Raw genomic sequence first — 16373 nt, forward strand, 5'->3', positions numbered from 1 at the left:
CACACACACACAAATAATTGGCTGTTTAAGAAGAAAATATTATTCTCTCCTTTTAGGGTTATAATGCAAGTCCAAAGGAATAATTAATGTGAAAAATAATCAGAAAAGTTTAAAATGCTGCCCAAAAGTAAAATTTACTTTATCTGTTACTCCCCGTTTGCAAGGAGACTCCTTTTGTAACCTTTTAAGAAAGAACCACCAGGAAAAGAAGAGTAGGAACAGTATCACCCCCTGAGGAATCATTTTGGTTTACTGTGAGCCAGTTTAGCTACCTCCCTAGCTCATTTACACATTAGCTCTGATTTTGTTTGTACAAAGACCACACACAGAAGGCTGTACTCACCGCTTTCCCAATTGCTTGATCACCAAAAGAGAGGGGAAGGAGATGTAATTGGAGAGAAGGAATTGGAGAAAGCAAATTCCATGGTTAGAAATGCAAAACTGGATTCATTGTTCACAGTAACTAAAACCACGTGTTGTAGTAAAATATAGAAATGTTTAAAAACGTTTAAAAATGCCAAAAAATGTTTAAAAGGTTTTAAAATGTTTGAGTTAACTTTCCTGAAACTTAAAGTGTGATATTAAGGACATGTTCCCCACTGCCCCGAAGGATTCGAACTTCAATTACTGACTTAGAGTGACTTGCCATGATAACCATATGTCTGATGACTTATATGCCGCCCCCTCCCCAGAGTGAAACCAAGTGTTGACAAGTTTGTTTAAAAGTTTTAAAATGTTTGAGTTAACTTTCCTGAAACTTAAAGTGTGATATTAAGGACATGTTCCCCACTGCCCCGAAGGATTCGAACTTCAATTACTGACTTAGAGTGACTTGCCATGATAACCATATGTCTGATGACTTATATGCCGCCCCCTCCCCAGAGTGAAACCAAGTGTTGACAAGTTTGTTTTCTGATATGCCCTTTGGAACTAATGTTGAACTTGAGATCTTGCTATGCATTTTGTTTACCAGAATCCCCTTACACCCCCCGCTGGACTGCCGTGGGTACTACAGGCTATTTAAAGGGTCCCCGAACACCATTCAAGTTGATCCTCGCTAGATCGCCCTGGTAAACGCTGATTGCTTTGATCCCTGCGCTGCACTGGTGGCTCTGATCGCTGGAGGTTTATCTTCGCTGCCTTCAGTTTGGGCGCAGACCCTTTCCCCACACCGCTTCGCTCCATGCCACAGGGATCTCTGAAGGCAACGCTGCCCTGAAACTGAAACTTCGTTCCTGACCTGACCATCCAGCCAGAGAAGGTGCCGCTGCTGCCTGGAGAGGAAGCCAGGCTTTGGGAGCTCCCTTTAAGCCTGTCCCCATGGCACCAGGAAAGTTTTGAGTAACAGTGTGCTATGTGCTGATAAGCTTTGTGCCCACTGCAATGATAAAAGGAGAATAAATTGCTGTGTGGATTGTAACTATAACTATTTGTGTGGCATAATTCCTCCGGCAGTCATAAATATACTAATATAAGGTCAGATGAAATTGCCTGCCACGGTCCTACCAGCCCAAAGCAGTCTTTTTGCTGGTAACTACTTTAAATGTCCGAGTACCTGCACGGTTAACGGATAAACTCCCCTTTCTTTCTCGGACACCATTTCCCAACATCCCTTGCCCAGGCCAGACCTAAGAGAGGTCACTTCTTTACTCAGGGCCAAAGTCAGGGTGGAGACAGAGATGCATGTGATCTCTGGGGAAGAACCATGGGGAAATCTCTGGTCTTTGGAGGAAGGGCTGTCACAGGTCTTCAAGAGTTCTTGTGGGCATGCCCAGGGCAAGGTTGGGTTATGGTCTCAACATTTCATGAGTGGTTTCTGAAAGGGCAAGTCAGAATCTTGAGGGATCCTGATCTGGAACTGGGTGAAGGGCCCACAATCCTTTTAATCTTCTCCATCTCTCTTCCTTTTCCTGAAGATCTGACCCTTCTCCCACTTTGTCAATCAGACCAATCCAAATAGATACTTTCTAAATTTTCTTCTAACTTCAGCATTCTACTCTTACTAAGGACTGAATATATTGCAGTTAGCATAAAGGCACGAGTATTTAAAAGGATTCTTAACTCACCAGGTGGAGAAACAGCCCATGTAGTGGCTACTAGAGCAAGAACGGCAAGAGCAGTGATGGTCTTCATCGTGGGGATGAATGAGGGTGCTAGGGCTATGCTGCTCCGAGGCAACAAGTCCAGAGAGAGAGACAGAGAAAAGGTAATCTGCCTAATACACTCGTGTGTATATATAGTGCACATATGCAATGCAGGGTCCCACCCTCATTAAAAATTGACCTTTACAATGATGATTGGCTGTTTACCCAAGCTAGGGTATTTTTTCATTGGTCAAGGAAATCTTCCTTATTATCTTGATTTATAGACAGTTGATACAGTTACACCCTGAAACTCATCTACCAAAGGTGTTTTACGTAATAATCTTTTGATTTATCAGCAAATACAATGGCATGACTATATTTGAGAACAAATATCATAGGTGTAGTAAGAAGAAATAAAAATTAAAATGACATGTGTAAAGGGTATAAGTTTGCAAGGTGATGAATAACCACTAGATCTCATTGACATAAAAATGTCAAATCACTATGTTGTACACCTGAAACTAATATAAGTAATATATTTAAACTAATATACCAATTATACTTAAATAAAACATTTAAAAGGTTAGATTAAATACAGGAAAGTTGAAATAGAAAGTAAAAGCAACATTTCTTTAAAATGTACAATAGTAGGCAACAGGAATAGATAGCGTTGTAACACCTTGATTTTTCAGAGTATGAAGAACTTTACAATGTTCTATGAAGGTCTGTTAAATGATTAAAATAAACTGGTGAATTTTATAGACCAGTATTGTTGCTACTTGGCAGATGGGACAACAAACTCAGAAAGATTAAATGTATTCTATTTAGCCCTAGCTGGCTTGGCTCAGTGGATAGAGCATTGGCCTACGAAATAAAAGGTACTGGGTTCAATTCCGGTCAAGGGCACATGCCCAGGTTGCAGGCTCAACCCCCAGTAGGGGGCATGCAGGAGGCAGCCAATCAATTATTCTCTCTCATCATTGATGTTTCTATCTCTCTCTTTCTCTTCCTTCCTTTCTGAAATCAATAAAAAAATATTTTTAAAAAATGTATTCTACTTAGTCACATAGTTCATCATCAGGAGAGCTAGTTCTACAAAATCCTAGGCCTTAACTTCTCTCCTGAAATACATTTTTCCTTTATTAGGATATGTTACTTCAATAACTAAAATGGGTATTGAATAATCTGATTTTAGCATTCTTTCTCATGCCTCTTAAGATTATAAGCATGATATTTTGTTTAACACAAACTAATAAAAGAGTAATATGCTAATTAGACTGGATGTCTTCTGACATCCCTTCTGACAAAGCCGGAGTGTGGCCGGCCTGGAAACTGCCTGCGGCCCCTCACCCAGGCTGGCCCCACCCCCAGTGGGAACCCCCCACCACAATCTGGGGCCCCCTTCAGGTGGCCCCCACCCGTGCACCAGGCCTCTATCCTATATAATAAGAGGGTACTATGCAAATTCACCCTAACAGCAGAACGACCACTGGACCAGTCACTATGAGGCACACTGACCACCTCTTGGTCCCTTTCCCCAGCTGGCAGGCTCTGATCACCTGATGGCCATCCAATAATTTCCAATTACTTAGAAATTCATCCCTATTATCTCATGTGGTCCTCACATTAGTGTTCCAGAAGATAGAGTTAAAATAGAGTAAATTCCCAAAGGACAAACTCAAAGATTAGGGGCGTTAAGCAAATTCCCAAAGCACACAGCTACTGAGTGATAGGATCTTGACCCAAACTGGATCTTCTAATTTCAGATCTTATGATCTCACAGCACTCACTGCATTTGTTTCTAATTTTTTAAGGAGTGTCTCTCTCACTCATACTATTTATTTTTTCCAATGCCACCTCTTTCCCTCAGGTAGAGTTGTATAATCTCAGTAATACCATTGTGAAATTTGAATACTTATTACCTCACCCATATTTCAATGCTTCATCAATGTTTGAAATATGCATAATACAATGAAATGCTCTCTAGAAGCTTCTCTGAATGGGATAAGTGATCTTCCTCTCAAGTTAGAGTGAAGCATCTCACTAGACTGACCATGTTCTAAGTAGATAGAAATAAGAACAATGGCTCACAGGATGTTAGAGCTGGTGGGGCCCTGAACAAGCATCAGGATCTGTGGTTTCCAAACTTTTCATTGCTGTTGTTTACTTAAGAAATGGAGCGTTTTTCCTCCCAAAGGTAATTTTATGAGGCCAGTAATAAACTTAACAGATATTTTTAAAGGAAGTAACTTAAATAGAAGCAAGCTAGGACTCATGAATACCTACATTTTCTGCACAGACCTCAAGGTTGCATGCAAGTTCATTTGAGAACTTCTAAACTAGATTCCAAATAAAATAAAATAAAATAAAAAGAGGAAGTGAGACCACTCAGTGAATCAGATCCCCTGAAACTGGTACAAGATTCTTTCTGGTTTGCCATACTTTCTCACACCACCACCCACCCTTGTGTCAATATGGGATTTCTGCCTCTACTTACTTTCCCAAAGATGGTGAGGGAGGATCTGCCACCTGATCCTAGACTCAGTTCTCCACTACTTATTGGACATCACCTTCTGGATATCCATAGCAGCTTCAAGGTCAACATTTCCCCCAGAAATCTTCATGCCAATTCCCATTTTTAATGGCTTCTCTCCAGTTTCACTCTGGTAAGCTTTGTCAGTAGTAACCCTTACAGGAAAATGTAGGAGTTTTTATTCCTCTCTAATTTTAACATTCATATCTAATCTTCCACCAACTAGGTTTTATTTTGTGTGTACCTTCTTCTCCAGGAAAATTATAAGTTTTAAAATATTATTTCCTTATTTTTAATGCACAGTTCAAGAATAATTGTCTAGAAATCTACCTCCCATGTTCTTCCCTTTTTGGAAATTCTCATAGGCATGACAGAGAAATTAACCATCAATAAATTCTAACATGACTTCATTTTTCTTTTTTCCTTTTGTCACCTACTCAATAACTAAAGATTTAAAAACAGTATATAGAATTATGCTGAAGTCAGCATCAACACAATACATTGCCCAAATTAAAAGTCACTTCAAAGGATCCACACCCATTTCTATTAAGCCTGTTGCTTAACAGGCTCAAGGTTTTTGTCTCAAAACAAATTGATTGGCTGGGATACTAGGGCAGCCAGCCCTAAATGTGGGTCTGTACTGCCTGACTCCCTAGCAGTCCCCACTGTGGTCCCCCACACAGTAGGTGTGAGTTTCCATCAATAAATATAGTTGTACAAAATTATCTAGTCCTTCTCTGCCTCTATATAAAATTACATTCAATTCTGAGCCCTCCACTCTGCCTGGATATGAGGAGATTTGGTCCCATTCACTATTGGAGTTTATGAGGATCTAACATGGTCAATAAGTGATCAAAAAATGAGAGCAGGCCCTCTGATCTGGACAATCCTAGTTGTATCCTGCATTCTGGTGGTCTAAACCAGCCATAAATGGTTCCCTTCACTGAGGTTGCTCCTTGATTCTGTGTCACACATGGGACAGGGTGACTTTTGAGATTGAGAACTCCTGAATCTAGGGTTTGTGAAACATGTTTTTAGTCACACACTCAGTAGTCTTTTGCCTTTTCAGGATGTGATCAAGCAATAGTCTTTGTCAGTATTAGAACTCAGCCCCTTTCATTTTTCTTGAAAATTTTATACCTTCTGTTTTGTTTACTTTCGAAAGTATTCAAGTTACAAAGTGTAATTCTTTCCTATAATTTATGCTTTTGTTCAGTTTAACTCAAATATCCTTTAAGTCAATTACATACTTTTTTCTGCTAGTTTTGCAATGCAGAGGAGAGATACAAGAAAGACTAATAGCTTTTAAATACTGCTTGCATTGTTGATGTTATTACTTCTTGTTTGAAATATTGACATTAAAATTACTATCACAATTTCATTCTTCTTTAGAGTCTTATTTTGTGCTTTTAGGTCAGTGCTGATCTGGGGTTAAGCAGCTCCACCAGAAATCCTTTAGTGGGCACTTAAAACTGGACTCATCGCCCTAACCGGTTTGGCTCAGTGGATAGAGCGTCGGCCTGCGGACTGAAAGGTCCCAGGTTCCATTCCGGTCAAGGGCATGTACCTAGGTTGCGTGCACATCCCCAGTAGGGGGTGTGCAGGAGGCAGCTGGTCGATGTTTCTCTCTCATCGATGTTTCTAACTCTCTATCCCTCTCCCTTCCTCTCTGTAAAAAAAAAAATAAATCAATAAAATATATTTAAAAAAACACACAAAAAAACTGGACTCATCCAACGGCCTACAGCTCTTCTGAGTGCATAGGAACAGCCTCTGGGTGGGGAAGGGTGGGTATTTCCTGCTTGATTCATCAATGTCTGTCCTGTGACCCGAGACCTGGATTTAAGCAAATATCCTTTGTGGACACAACTTGTCAATCACTCATTTTTAGAGACCTTGGCAATAGTTCTGGCAATTTTCTCACTTAACATTTGAAGAGCAAAGTAGATCCAGAGATAAGAACATAATAAATTGGTGATTGTTCATTTCAGCACTGCTCCCAGGACTCCTTTCATATAAGTCAAGGCATTGGAAGTCACTTTTCACTGTTAATCTCACTACTATATGCTAAAATCTCAGCAAGTGTACTATTATCCTGCCACATGTTCCATAGATTTGGAATTGAAATATCCCACAAACAGAAGTGACCATTTCTGTAGATAATGAACAATTTTCTAGGATCATTGACTAAAAAATCCATTTCTTTTGTCCCAAACCATAATCAGATAGATAATATTATTTGCATGAAGAGCATAGAGGGACCATAAGGCCAAAGAGACTGATGTAAGGAACATGAGCTTAAAAAAACATATACTTGAGTTTGTATTTCTGATTTATACCCACTTTAGGTAAGCTCAGAAAATTACTTTTCCTCTCCTGGCTTCAGGATTCCCCTATATTAAATATGCTGTATAAATCATCTCTAATTTTCTTCTAGCTCTGTCAGTCTAGGATTTTATCATCCTAAAAGGTTTTATCAACCTTTTCCTGATTGAGATTGTCTTTATCACTACATACCATATTTTAGCTGATAAAAAAGAAATTAATTAGTAGAAAGCACAATGCTAATTACAACAATATATTTCACAGTATATTTTTATGGTCTCATGCTGCATTTGCATTCCTTTTTAGCTTTAGCATTTGTTCATATTTCTGAAAAATACCTCATGAGTCTAGCCTTCCTGGGGGTGGGAGGGTACATTTTATAAGTTCTATGTTCATGTATCTAGCTTGTTTCCAACCATTGGTGTCAGCAATTTTTATTGATTTTTTTTTAGAGAGAGAGGAAAGAGAGAGAGAGAGAGAAAGAGAGAGAAAGAGAGAGAGAGAGATGCAAGAGCCAAACATCAATCAGCTGCCTCCTACACACCCTCTAAGTGAAAATGGGGAGAGAAAGAAACAGCCCCCATATGAAAGAAAAGGAGGAAGCACTGGGAAAGGAAGTAAATGAAATGGAGGCAAGCAATTTGTCAGGCAAGAGCCAAACATCAATCAGCTGCCTCCTACACACCCTCTACCTGTGATTGAGCTGCAACCTGGACATGTGCCCTGACTGGGAATCAACCCAGCAACCTTTTGGTGCAAGGGACAATGCTCAACTATATGAGCCACACTGGCCAGGGCACCAGCAATTTTTAATTTGTACCAGGGAGGGAAGGTAAAAATTCTCTAAATTCTTTGAGAAATAATGGTTCTCCCCTATTCTTGTACGTTTTATGTCAATAGGCCAGAACTGAGAATATCTGTCCTAAATTTCCTTTTAAAATTAAAAAACAATATTTATTTTTATTGATTTTAGAGAGGAAGGGAAAGGGAGAGATAGCAACATCAATAATGAGAGAGAATCACTGATCAACTGCCTCCTGCTCGCCCCCTACTGGGGATTGAGCCCGCAACAGGCATATGCCTCGATGGGGAATCGAACTGTGACCTCCTGGTTCATAGGTTGACAGTCAACCATTGAACCATGCCCTGACCAGCCTCCTTTTACAATTATCTTAAGTTCACTGAAAACCTTTTAATATGTTGCTCCATGCCAGGTAATGTACTAGGCACCAGGGATATAAACAAGAATATCAAACTGTCTCTTTGCATAAAGGAGTCATAGGTCAGTGAAAGGATAGACTTGTAAATAAGCAATTACAAAACAGTGACATCTGGTAATATAGGTGTAAGGACAGCATGTTATAGGACCATATCAAAGGAATAACTAATTCACATTCTGAGAAAAAAAAGGTTAGGGAAAGTTTCCAAAGACCACCTGCACCTTGCCTGAGGTGAGAACAAACTAGTCTAGAGTTTGGAGAAATGGACCTTGTGAAATAGAAGAAAAAATGGGAGAAGGATCAGTGATGGATAAAGAGGATATGTTAGCAAGAGGAAACATGTAAGAACAAGTTCAAGATAATTACTCAAGGTATAAGAGATAGAAAGCAATGCAAGAGTTAAAGCTAAAGAGGTGAACAGAAGCCTTGTATGTCAAGAGTTTGGAGTTCATCTTGGGAACTAGAGAAGCCACTTAAGGGTTTTAAGTGTAATATCATCAAATTTGGATTTCAGGTCATTATTCTGCCTAGAGAGGAGAATGCAATGGAAGGGCCAAGACTGAAGCAGGAAGATCATTTGTAAAGCTGTTGTGGTCAATCATGAAAGGGTGATGTTGACTTGGAGCAACTTTACCAGATTTGGTGATGAACTCTATGGAAGATAAAAGAGAGGGGGGAAGACAATGACTAGATTTCAGGTTTGTCTCATTTTGCTTTGCTCTACTGCAGTGCAGCTGCCTTGTAGGAATTTTCCAAGAGTCTAAATTGGGGAATGAAAAGATCTGTGTTATGAAGAGGTCATTTGGAGATGAAACAAACGAAAAGAGTTGTAAAAGATGGAGACATTCAAATCTGTTTGGCCACTGAAGAGAAAAAAGGTCTAAAATTCTAAAAGAAGAAAAACCAGCTAAAATGCAAGGAATCTACAGGCTTGAAACATATTTACAAGGACTGTAACATCTTGGCTTGATGGAAGGCAGAATATCAGAATAACGCAGAAGGACCTCTATGGTCAAATAAAATTCCAATGAGGATGAAAAATAGTTTGATTTATTTACCTGGGACTGATCTTCAATGGACAAAGCTTTTTCTCTGTTCTCTCTTCATGCTTGAAGAATGATTTACAGTCACATATTATTGAGATAGAACTTTAATTTCAATACCGGAAAGGAAAAGGGATCTACCTGTGTGCCAAGATGGTATTAGGAAAAAAAACAAATGTCTTATTATATAATTTTTTCTATTTGGAAAACAGATATCATCCGTCATTGGTAAAGGCCACAGGAAGAGTTATTTGAGGACACATTCACTTCATTTACTATGAGCTATGTGTGTAACATAGGAGACTGGCCTTGGTCAAAGTCACCCAAGAAGGTCAGAAAGAGTATTGAATTGGGGTACAAATGTGAATCTTGCCAATTGCTTTTCTCAGTTTCAAGCTCACATTAAGTATTTAGAAATGTCAACATTTATTAGCTCCTATTATCATTATCATAGAATGAGAAGTGTGGCTGGTATTTAATAGTATAGAAAGGAGCAAAAAGATGACAATTAAGATACAAAAAAGAAGGAAAGAGAGAGATTCCTACTGCTTACTGGTTTACAGCCCACAGGTCAAACTGGGCCCACCACCAATTTTGTAAATACAGTTTTATTGGAATACACCATGTATATTTATTTACATAATGTAAATTCATTTCCTTTTTAAAAAAATCCTCATTGAGGATATTTTTCCATTGATTTTTAGAGAGAGAAAGAGAGAGAAATATCCAAACACATTGATTGGTTGCCTTCTGCATGCAGGGCCAGGGAGGAGCCTGCAACCGAGGTACATGCCCATATCCACTGAGTCAAACTGGCTAGGGCTTCATTTATTTTTTTTTATAAATATATTTTATTGATTTTTGATTTTTTACAAGGAAGAAGGGAGAGGGAGAGAGAGTTAGAAACATCAATGAGAGAGAAACATCGATCAGCTGCCTCCTCCAACTGGGGTTGTGCCTGCACCAAGGTAGTTTTAATATATATATTTTTCAATTATTATTTTCTTCTATTTTTTGTATTTTGTTTTTTACTTTTCTTCTTATACACTCATTCTCTTTCTATCTCCTCTAAACTGAATCGTGGCCACTTCCTCATTCATTCAATTCCTTGACCTTACCTTCTGGATATAAGCTCTGCCTTTTTAGATTCAGCTTCTCTCCTTCTTTTCTGGGTGGTTGTTGTTTGTATTTTTTGGATTAGTTGTTGGTTTTTTGGAGTTTTCTCCCCATATACATATATTTTCCCCCTTCTTTATTCTTCTTTTTCTTTTCTCTATTACAGTTTTTCCTTTACTCAATATCACTTTTGCACTATTTTCTCTCCCCTAATTCTCTTTGCTATGGTGGTCATCTTTATTTGGGGTTATCGTGAATACATTTTCATTTTGTGCCCTGTGTTGTGTTTTGTCGAGTTGTATTTTGAACCTTTAAGTCAACGTGGTAGAGAGTGAGCCACATAACCAGACATCCTGAGAGGAGTGAAAATGGGGAGAGAAAGAAACAGCCCCCATATGAAAGAAAAGGAGGAATCACCAGAAAAAGAAGTAAACAAAATGGAAGAAAGCAATATGTCAGAGAAAGGATAGAGAGCAATGGTCATAAGGACCCTGAAAAAGATGAAAGAAAAATTCAACATGTATAAGAATCAAGACTAAATGAAGAAGAACCAAGAGGAAATGAAGAATGGCATAGCTGCAATAAAGAACACAATAGAAAGCATCAACAGTAGGTTGGAAGACATTGAGTATTGCATCAGTGAGCTACAATACAAGGTAGGAAAGAACACCCAAGCAGTGCAACTACTGGAAAAAAAAACTTAAAAAGCAGGTGGAGAGCCTAAGGAAGCTTTAGGAATCATGAAATGAAACAAAATCTGTGTAATAAGGGTGTCAGAAGGAGAGGAAACTGAGCAAGGACTAGAAAATCTGTTTGAAGAAATAATGACAGAAAACATCCCTGATATTGGGAAGAAAAAACTCACACAAGTCCAAAAAACTCACAGAGTCCCAAACAAGATGAACCCAAAAAGACTGATGAAATATACAAGTCATGCAAAGCAAGGGTCTGAATCCAAGAATACTATACCCAGCAAAGCTATCATTCAAAATTGAAGGTGAAATCAGGAGCTTCACAGACAAAAAAAATCTAAAGGAGTTTATTACCACCAAACCAGCAACGTAAGAAATGCTAAAGGGACTTCTGTAAAAAGAAGAAACAGGAAGGGAAGAAGGAACACAGGCATAAAGAATAAAAATGGTGACAAACAAGTAACTATCAATAATAACTTTAAATGTAAATGGATTAAATTCCCCAATCAAAAGACATAGGGTAGCTGAATGGAAGAGAAAACATGACCATTAAACAATGATTGGGCTACCAAAGAAATGAAGGAAGAAATAAAAAGCATTCTGGTAACAAACGACAATGAAAACACAACAATCCAAAATCTATGGGACACAGTGAAAGCAGCCTGGAGAGGGAAGTTCATAGCTCTACAGGCCCACCTCAAAAAACAAGAAAAAGTGGTAATAAATTATGTAACCCAATGACTCAAAGAATTAGAAAGACAGCAACAAGAAACGCCCAGAGTAACCAGAAGAAAGGAAATAATAAAGATCAGAGTGGAAATAGACTACATAGAGACCAAAAAACAAAAACAAAAACAAAACAATACAAAAGGTTAACAAACCAAGAGCTGGTTCTTTGAAATGATAAACAAGATTGATGAACCTCTAGCCAGGCTCACTAAGAAGCAAAGAGAGAGGACCCAAATAAACAAAATCAGAAATGAAAGAAGTGAAGTAACAACTGATCCCACAGAAACACAAAGGATTAAGAAAAAATACTTTGAGCAACTCTATTCCAATAAACTGGACAACCTCGATGAAATGGACATATTCTTAGAAAAATACAAGCTCCCAAAACTCAATCAGAAAGAATACAAAAACCTGAATAGGGCAATAACTACTGAAGAAATTGAAGTAGCAATCAAAAATCTTCCAGCAAACAAAATCCCTGGTACAGACGGCTTTACAGGGGAGTTCTACCAAGTATTCAAAGAATTAAAACCTATCCTCCTCAGACTATTCCAAAAAATTCAAGAGGAAGGCACACTTCCAAGCTCTTTCTATGAAGCCAGTATTACCCTAATTCTAAAACCAGATAAAGACACCACAAAAAAAGAGAATTAAAGGCCAATATCTTTGATGAACATAGATGCTAAAATCCTCAACAAAATTCTTGCAAATCAGATCCAGCATTACATTAGAAAGTTCATACACCATGACCAAGTGGGATTTATTCCGGGGATGCAAGGATGGTACAATATCTGCAAATCAATAAATGTGATACATCACGTAAACAGATTAAGAGACAAAAAATCCCATAATCATATCAATCAATGCAGAAAAAGCATTTGACAAAATCCAACACCCTTTCTTGATAAAAACTCTCAGCAAAGTGGGAGTAGAGGGATCATACCTCAACATAATAAAAGCCTTGTATGACAAACCTACAGCCAACATCATAGTCAATGGGCAAATCCTCATTGAGGATATTTTTCCATTGATTTTTAGAGAGAGAAAGAGAGAGAAATATCCAAACACATTGATTGGTTGCCTTCTGCATGCAGGGCCAGGGAGGAGCCTGCAACCGAGGTACATGCCCATATCCACTGAGTCAAACTGGCTAGGGCTTCATTTATTTTTTTTTATAAATATATTTTATTGATTTTTGATTTTTTACAAGGAAGAAGGGAGAGGGAGAGAGAGTTAGAAACATCAATGAGAGAGAAACATCGATCAGCTGCCTCCTCCAACTGGGGTTGTGCCTGCACCAAGGTAGTTTTAATATATATATTTTTCAATTATTATTTTCTTCTATTTTTTGTATTTTGTTTTTTACTTTTCTTCTTATACACTCATTCTCTTTCTATCTCCTCTAAACTGAATCGTGGCCACTTCCTCATTCATTCAATTCCTTGACCTTACCTTCTGGATATAAGCTCTGCCTTTTTAGATTCAGCTTCTCTCCTTCTTTTCTGGGTGGTTGTTGTTTGTATTTTTTGGATTAGTTGTTGGTTTTTTGGAGTTTTCTCCCCATATACATATATTTTCCCCCTTCTTTATTCTTCTTTTTCTTTTCTCTATTACAGTTTTTCCTTTACTCAATATCACTTTTGCACTATTTTCTCTCCCCTAATTCTCTTTGCTATGGTGGTCATCTTTATTTGGGGTTATCGTGAATACATTTTCATTTTGTGCCCTGTGTTGTGTTTTGTCGAGTTGTATTTTGAACCTTTAAGTCAACGTGGTAGAGAGTGAGCCACATAACCAGACATCCTGAGAGGAGTGAAAATGGGGAGAGAAAGAAACAGCCCCCATATGAAAGAAAAGGAGGAATCACCAGAAAAAGAAGTAAACAAAATGGAAGAAAGCAATATGTCAGAGAAAGGATAGAGAGCAATGGTTAGTAAACACAATGCTGGGAAATTTGGTCAGATACATGCAAAAAATTAAAACTAGATCACCATACACAAAAACAAATTCAAAATGGCTAAAGGACTTAAACCTAAGATGGGAAACTATAAAAATCCTACAATACCCCATAAGCAGCAAAATATCAGACATATGTAGTATCAATATCTTTACCAATACAGTTCCTAGGGCAATGGTGACTAAGGAGAAAATAAATAAATGGGACTACATCAAAATGAAAAGCTTCTGCACAGCAAAAGAAACCATCAACAAAACAACAAGAAAGACCACTGCATGGGAGAACATATTTGCCAATGCTATTTCAGATAAGGGTTTAATCTCCAAAATTTACAGAGTATTCATGCAACTTAACAAAAGGAAGGTAAACCATCCAATCAAAAAATGGGCAAAGGACCTAAATAGACACTTCTTGAAAGAGGACATACATAAGGCCCAGAGACATATGAAAACATGCTCAAAGTCACTAATCATCTGAGAAATGCAAATCAAAACAACAATGAGATACTATCTCATACCTGTCAGAATGGCTATCATCAAGAAATCAACAAACATCAAGTGCTGACAAGGATGTGGAGAAAAAGGAACCCTTGTGCACTGCTGGTGGGAATGCAGACTGGTGCAACCACTGTGGAAAGCAGTATGGAGCTTCCTCAAAAAATTAAAAATGGAAATCCCATTTGATCCAGTAACCCCACTTCTAGGAATATATCCCAAGAAACCAGAAACACTAATCAGAAAGGATATATGTACCCCTATATTCATAGCAGCACAATTTACCATAGCTAAGATTTAGAAACAGCCTAAGTGCCATCAGCAGATGAGTAGATTAAAAAACTGTGGTACATCTACACAATGGAATTCTAAGCTGCTATAAAAAAGAAGGAGAGAAAACATGACCATTAAACAATGATTGGGCTACCAAAGAAATGAAGGAAGAAATAAAAAGCATTCTGGTAACAAACGACAATGAAAACACAACAATCCAAAATCTATGGGACACAGTGAAAGCAGCCTGGAGAGGGAAGTTCATAGCTCTACAGGCCCACCTCAAAAAACAAGAAAAAGTGGTAATAAATTATGTAACCCAATGACTCAAAGAATTAGAAAGACAGCAACAAGAAACGCCCAGAGTAACCAGAAGAAAGGAAATAATAAAGATCAGAGTGGAAATAGACTACATAGAGACCAAAAAACAAAAACAAAAACAAAACAATACAAAAGGTTAACAAACCAAGAGCTGGTTCTTTGAAATGATAAACAAGATTGATGAACCTCTAGCCAGGCTCACTAAGAAGCAAAGAGAGAGGACCCAAATAAACAAAATCAGAAATGAAAGAAGTGAAGTAACAACTGATCCCACAGAAACACAAAGGATTAAGAAAAAATACTTTGAGCAACTCTATTCCAACAAACTGGACAACCTCGATGAAATGGACATATTCTTAGAAAAATACAAGCTCCCAAAACTCAATCAGAAAGAATACAAAAACCTGAATAGGGCAATAACTACTGAAGAAATTGAAGTAGCAATCAAAAATCTTCCAGCAAACAAAATCCCTGGTACAGACGGCTTTACAGGGGAGTTCTACCAAGTATTCAAAGAATTAAAACCTATCCTCCTCAGACTATTCCAAAAAATTCAAGAGGAAGGCACACTTCCAAGCTCTTTCTATGAAGCCAGTATTACCCTAATTCTAAAACCAGATAAAGACACAACAACATGCTCTCACTCATTTGTGGATTATAATGAACAATGTAAACCGATGAACAAAAACAGATGTAGAGACAGAGAAGCATCGATCAGATGCTCAAAACTCGGAGGGAAAGCAGGGGAGGGTGGGGGTGAGGGGGAAAGATCAACCAAAGGACTTGTATGCATGCAATCCAACACCCTTTCTTGATAAAAACTCTCAGCAAAGTGGGAGTAGAGGGATCATACCTCAACATAATAAAAGCCTTGTATGACAAACCTACAGCCAACATCATAGTCAATGGGCAAAAACTAAATCCATTTCCCCTAAGAACAGTAATAAGACAGGGATGCCCACTTTCACCACTCCTGTTTGATACAGTACTGGAAGTGCTAGCCATAGTGATCAGACAAAAAGAAGAAATAAAAGGCATCCAAATTGGAAAAGAAGAAGTAAAACTGTCCTTATTTGCAGATGACATGATACAGTATATAGAAAACCCCAAAGACTCCATCAAAAAACTACTAGACTTAATAAATGAATTTGGCAATGTAGCAGGATACAAAATTAACACCCAGAAATCTATGGCCTTTTTATATACCAATAATTAACTCATAGAAAGAGAAAATGACAAGAAAAGGAAAGAAAAGAAAAGAAAAGAAAAGAAAAGGAGAGAAAAGAAATCATATTTACCACTGCACCAAAAAAAGTAAGATACCTAGGAACAAAGTTAACTAAGGAGGTAAAAGACCTGTACTCAGAAAACTACAGGACATTGAAAAAAAGAGATAGAGGAAGATATAACCAAATGGAAGAAGCTACAATGTTCATGGATTAGTAGACTCAACATCATTAAAATATTCATACTACCTGAAGCAATCTACAGATTCAATGAAATCCCCCATTAAAATACCAACAGAATATTTCAAAGATCTAGAACAAACTCTCCAAAAATTCATCTGGAATAAAAAAAGGTCCTGA

At 37.9% G+C, this 16373-nt stretch overlaps 1 protein-coding gene across 1 annotated transcript in view; it reads right to left on the reverse strand.

Moving 5' to 3' along the window:
- Positions 1-2218, reverse strand: part of LOC106728046 (double-headed protease inhibitor, submandibular gland-like) — a 6666-nt gene extending 4448 nt beyond the window's left edge. Inside the window, exons 1-2 of the mRNA XM_014548885.1 lie at positions 2067-2218; positions 344-357 (exon numbers count right to left, since the gene is read on the reverse strand). Coding sequence (XP_014404371.1) covers positions 344-357; positions 2067-2133 — 81 coding nt within the window. The 5' untranslated portion in view covers positions 2134-2218. The remainder of the gene's footprint in view (positions 1-343; positions 358-2066) is intronic.
- Between the last annotated feature and the right edge of the window lie 14155 nt (positions 2219-16373).

The sequence above is a fragment of the Myotis brandtii genome, unplaced genomic scaffold (assembly GCF_000412655.1).
Source record: "Myotis brandtii unplaced genomic scaffold, ASM41265v1 scaffold524, whole genome shotgun sequence".
Classification (NCBI taxonomy): Eukaryota; Metazoa; Chordata; class Mammalia; order Chiroptera; family Vespertilionidae; genus Myotis; species Myotis brandtii.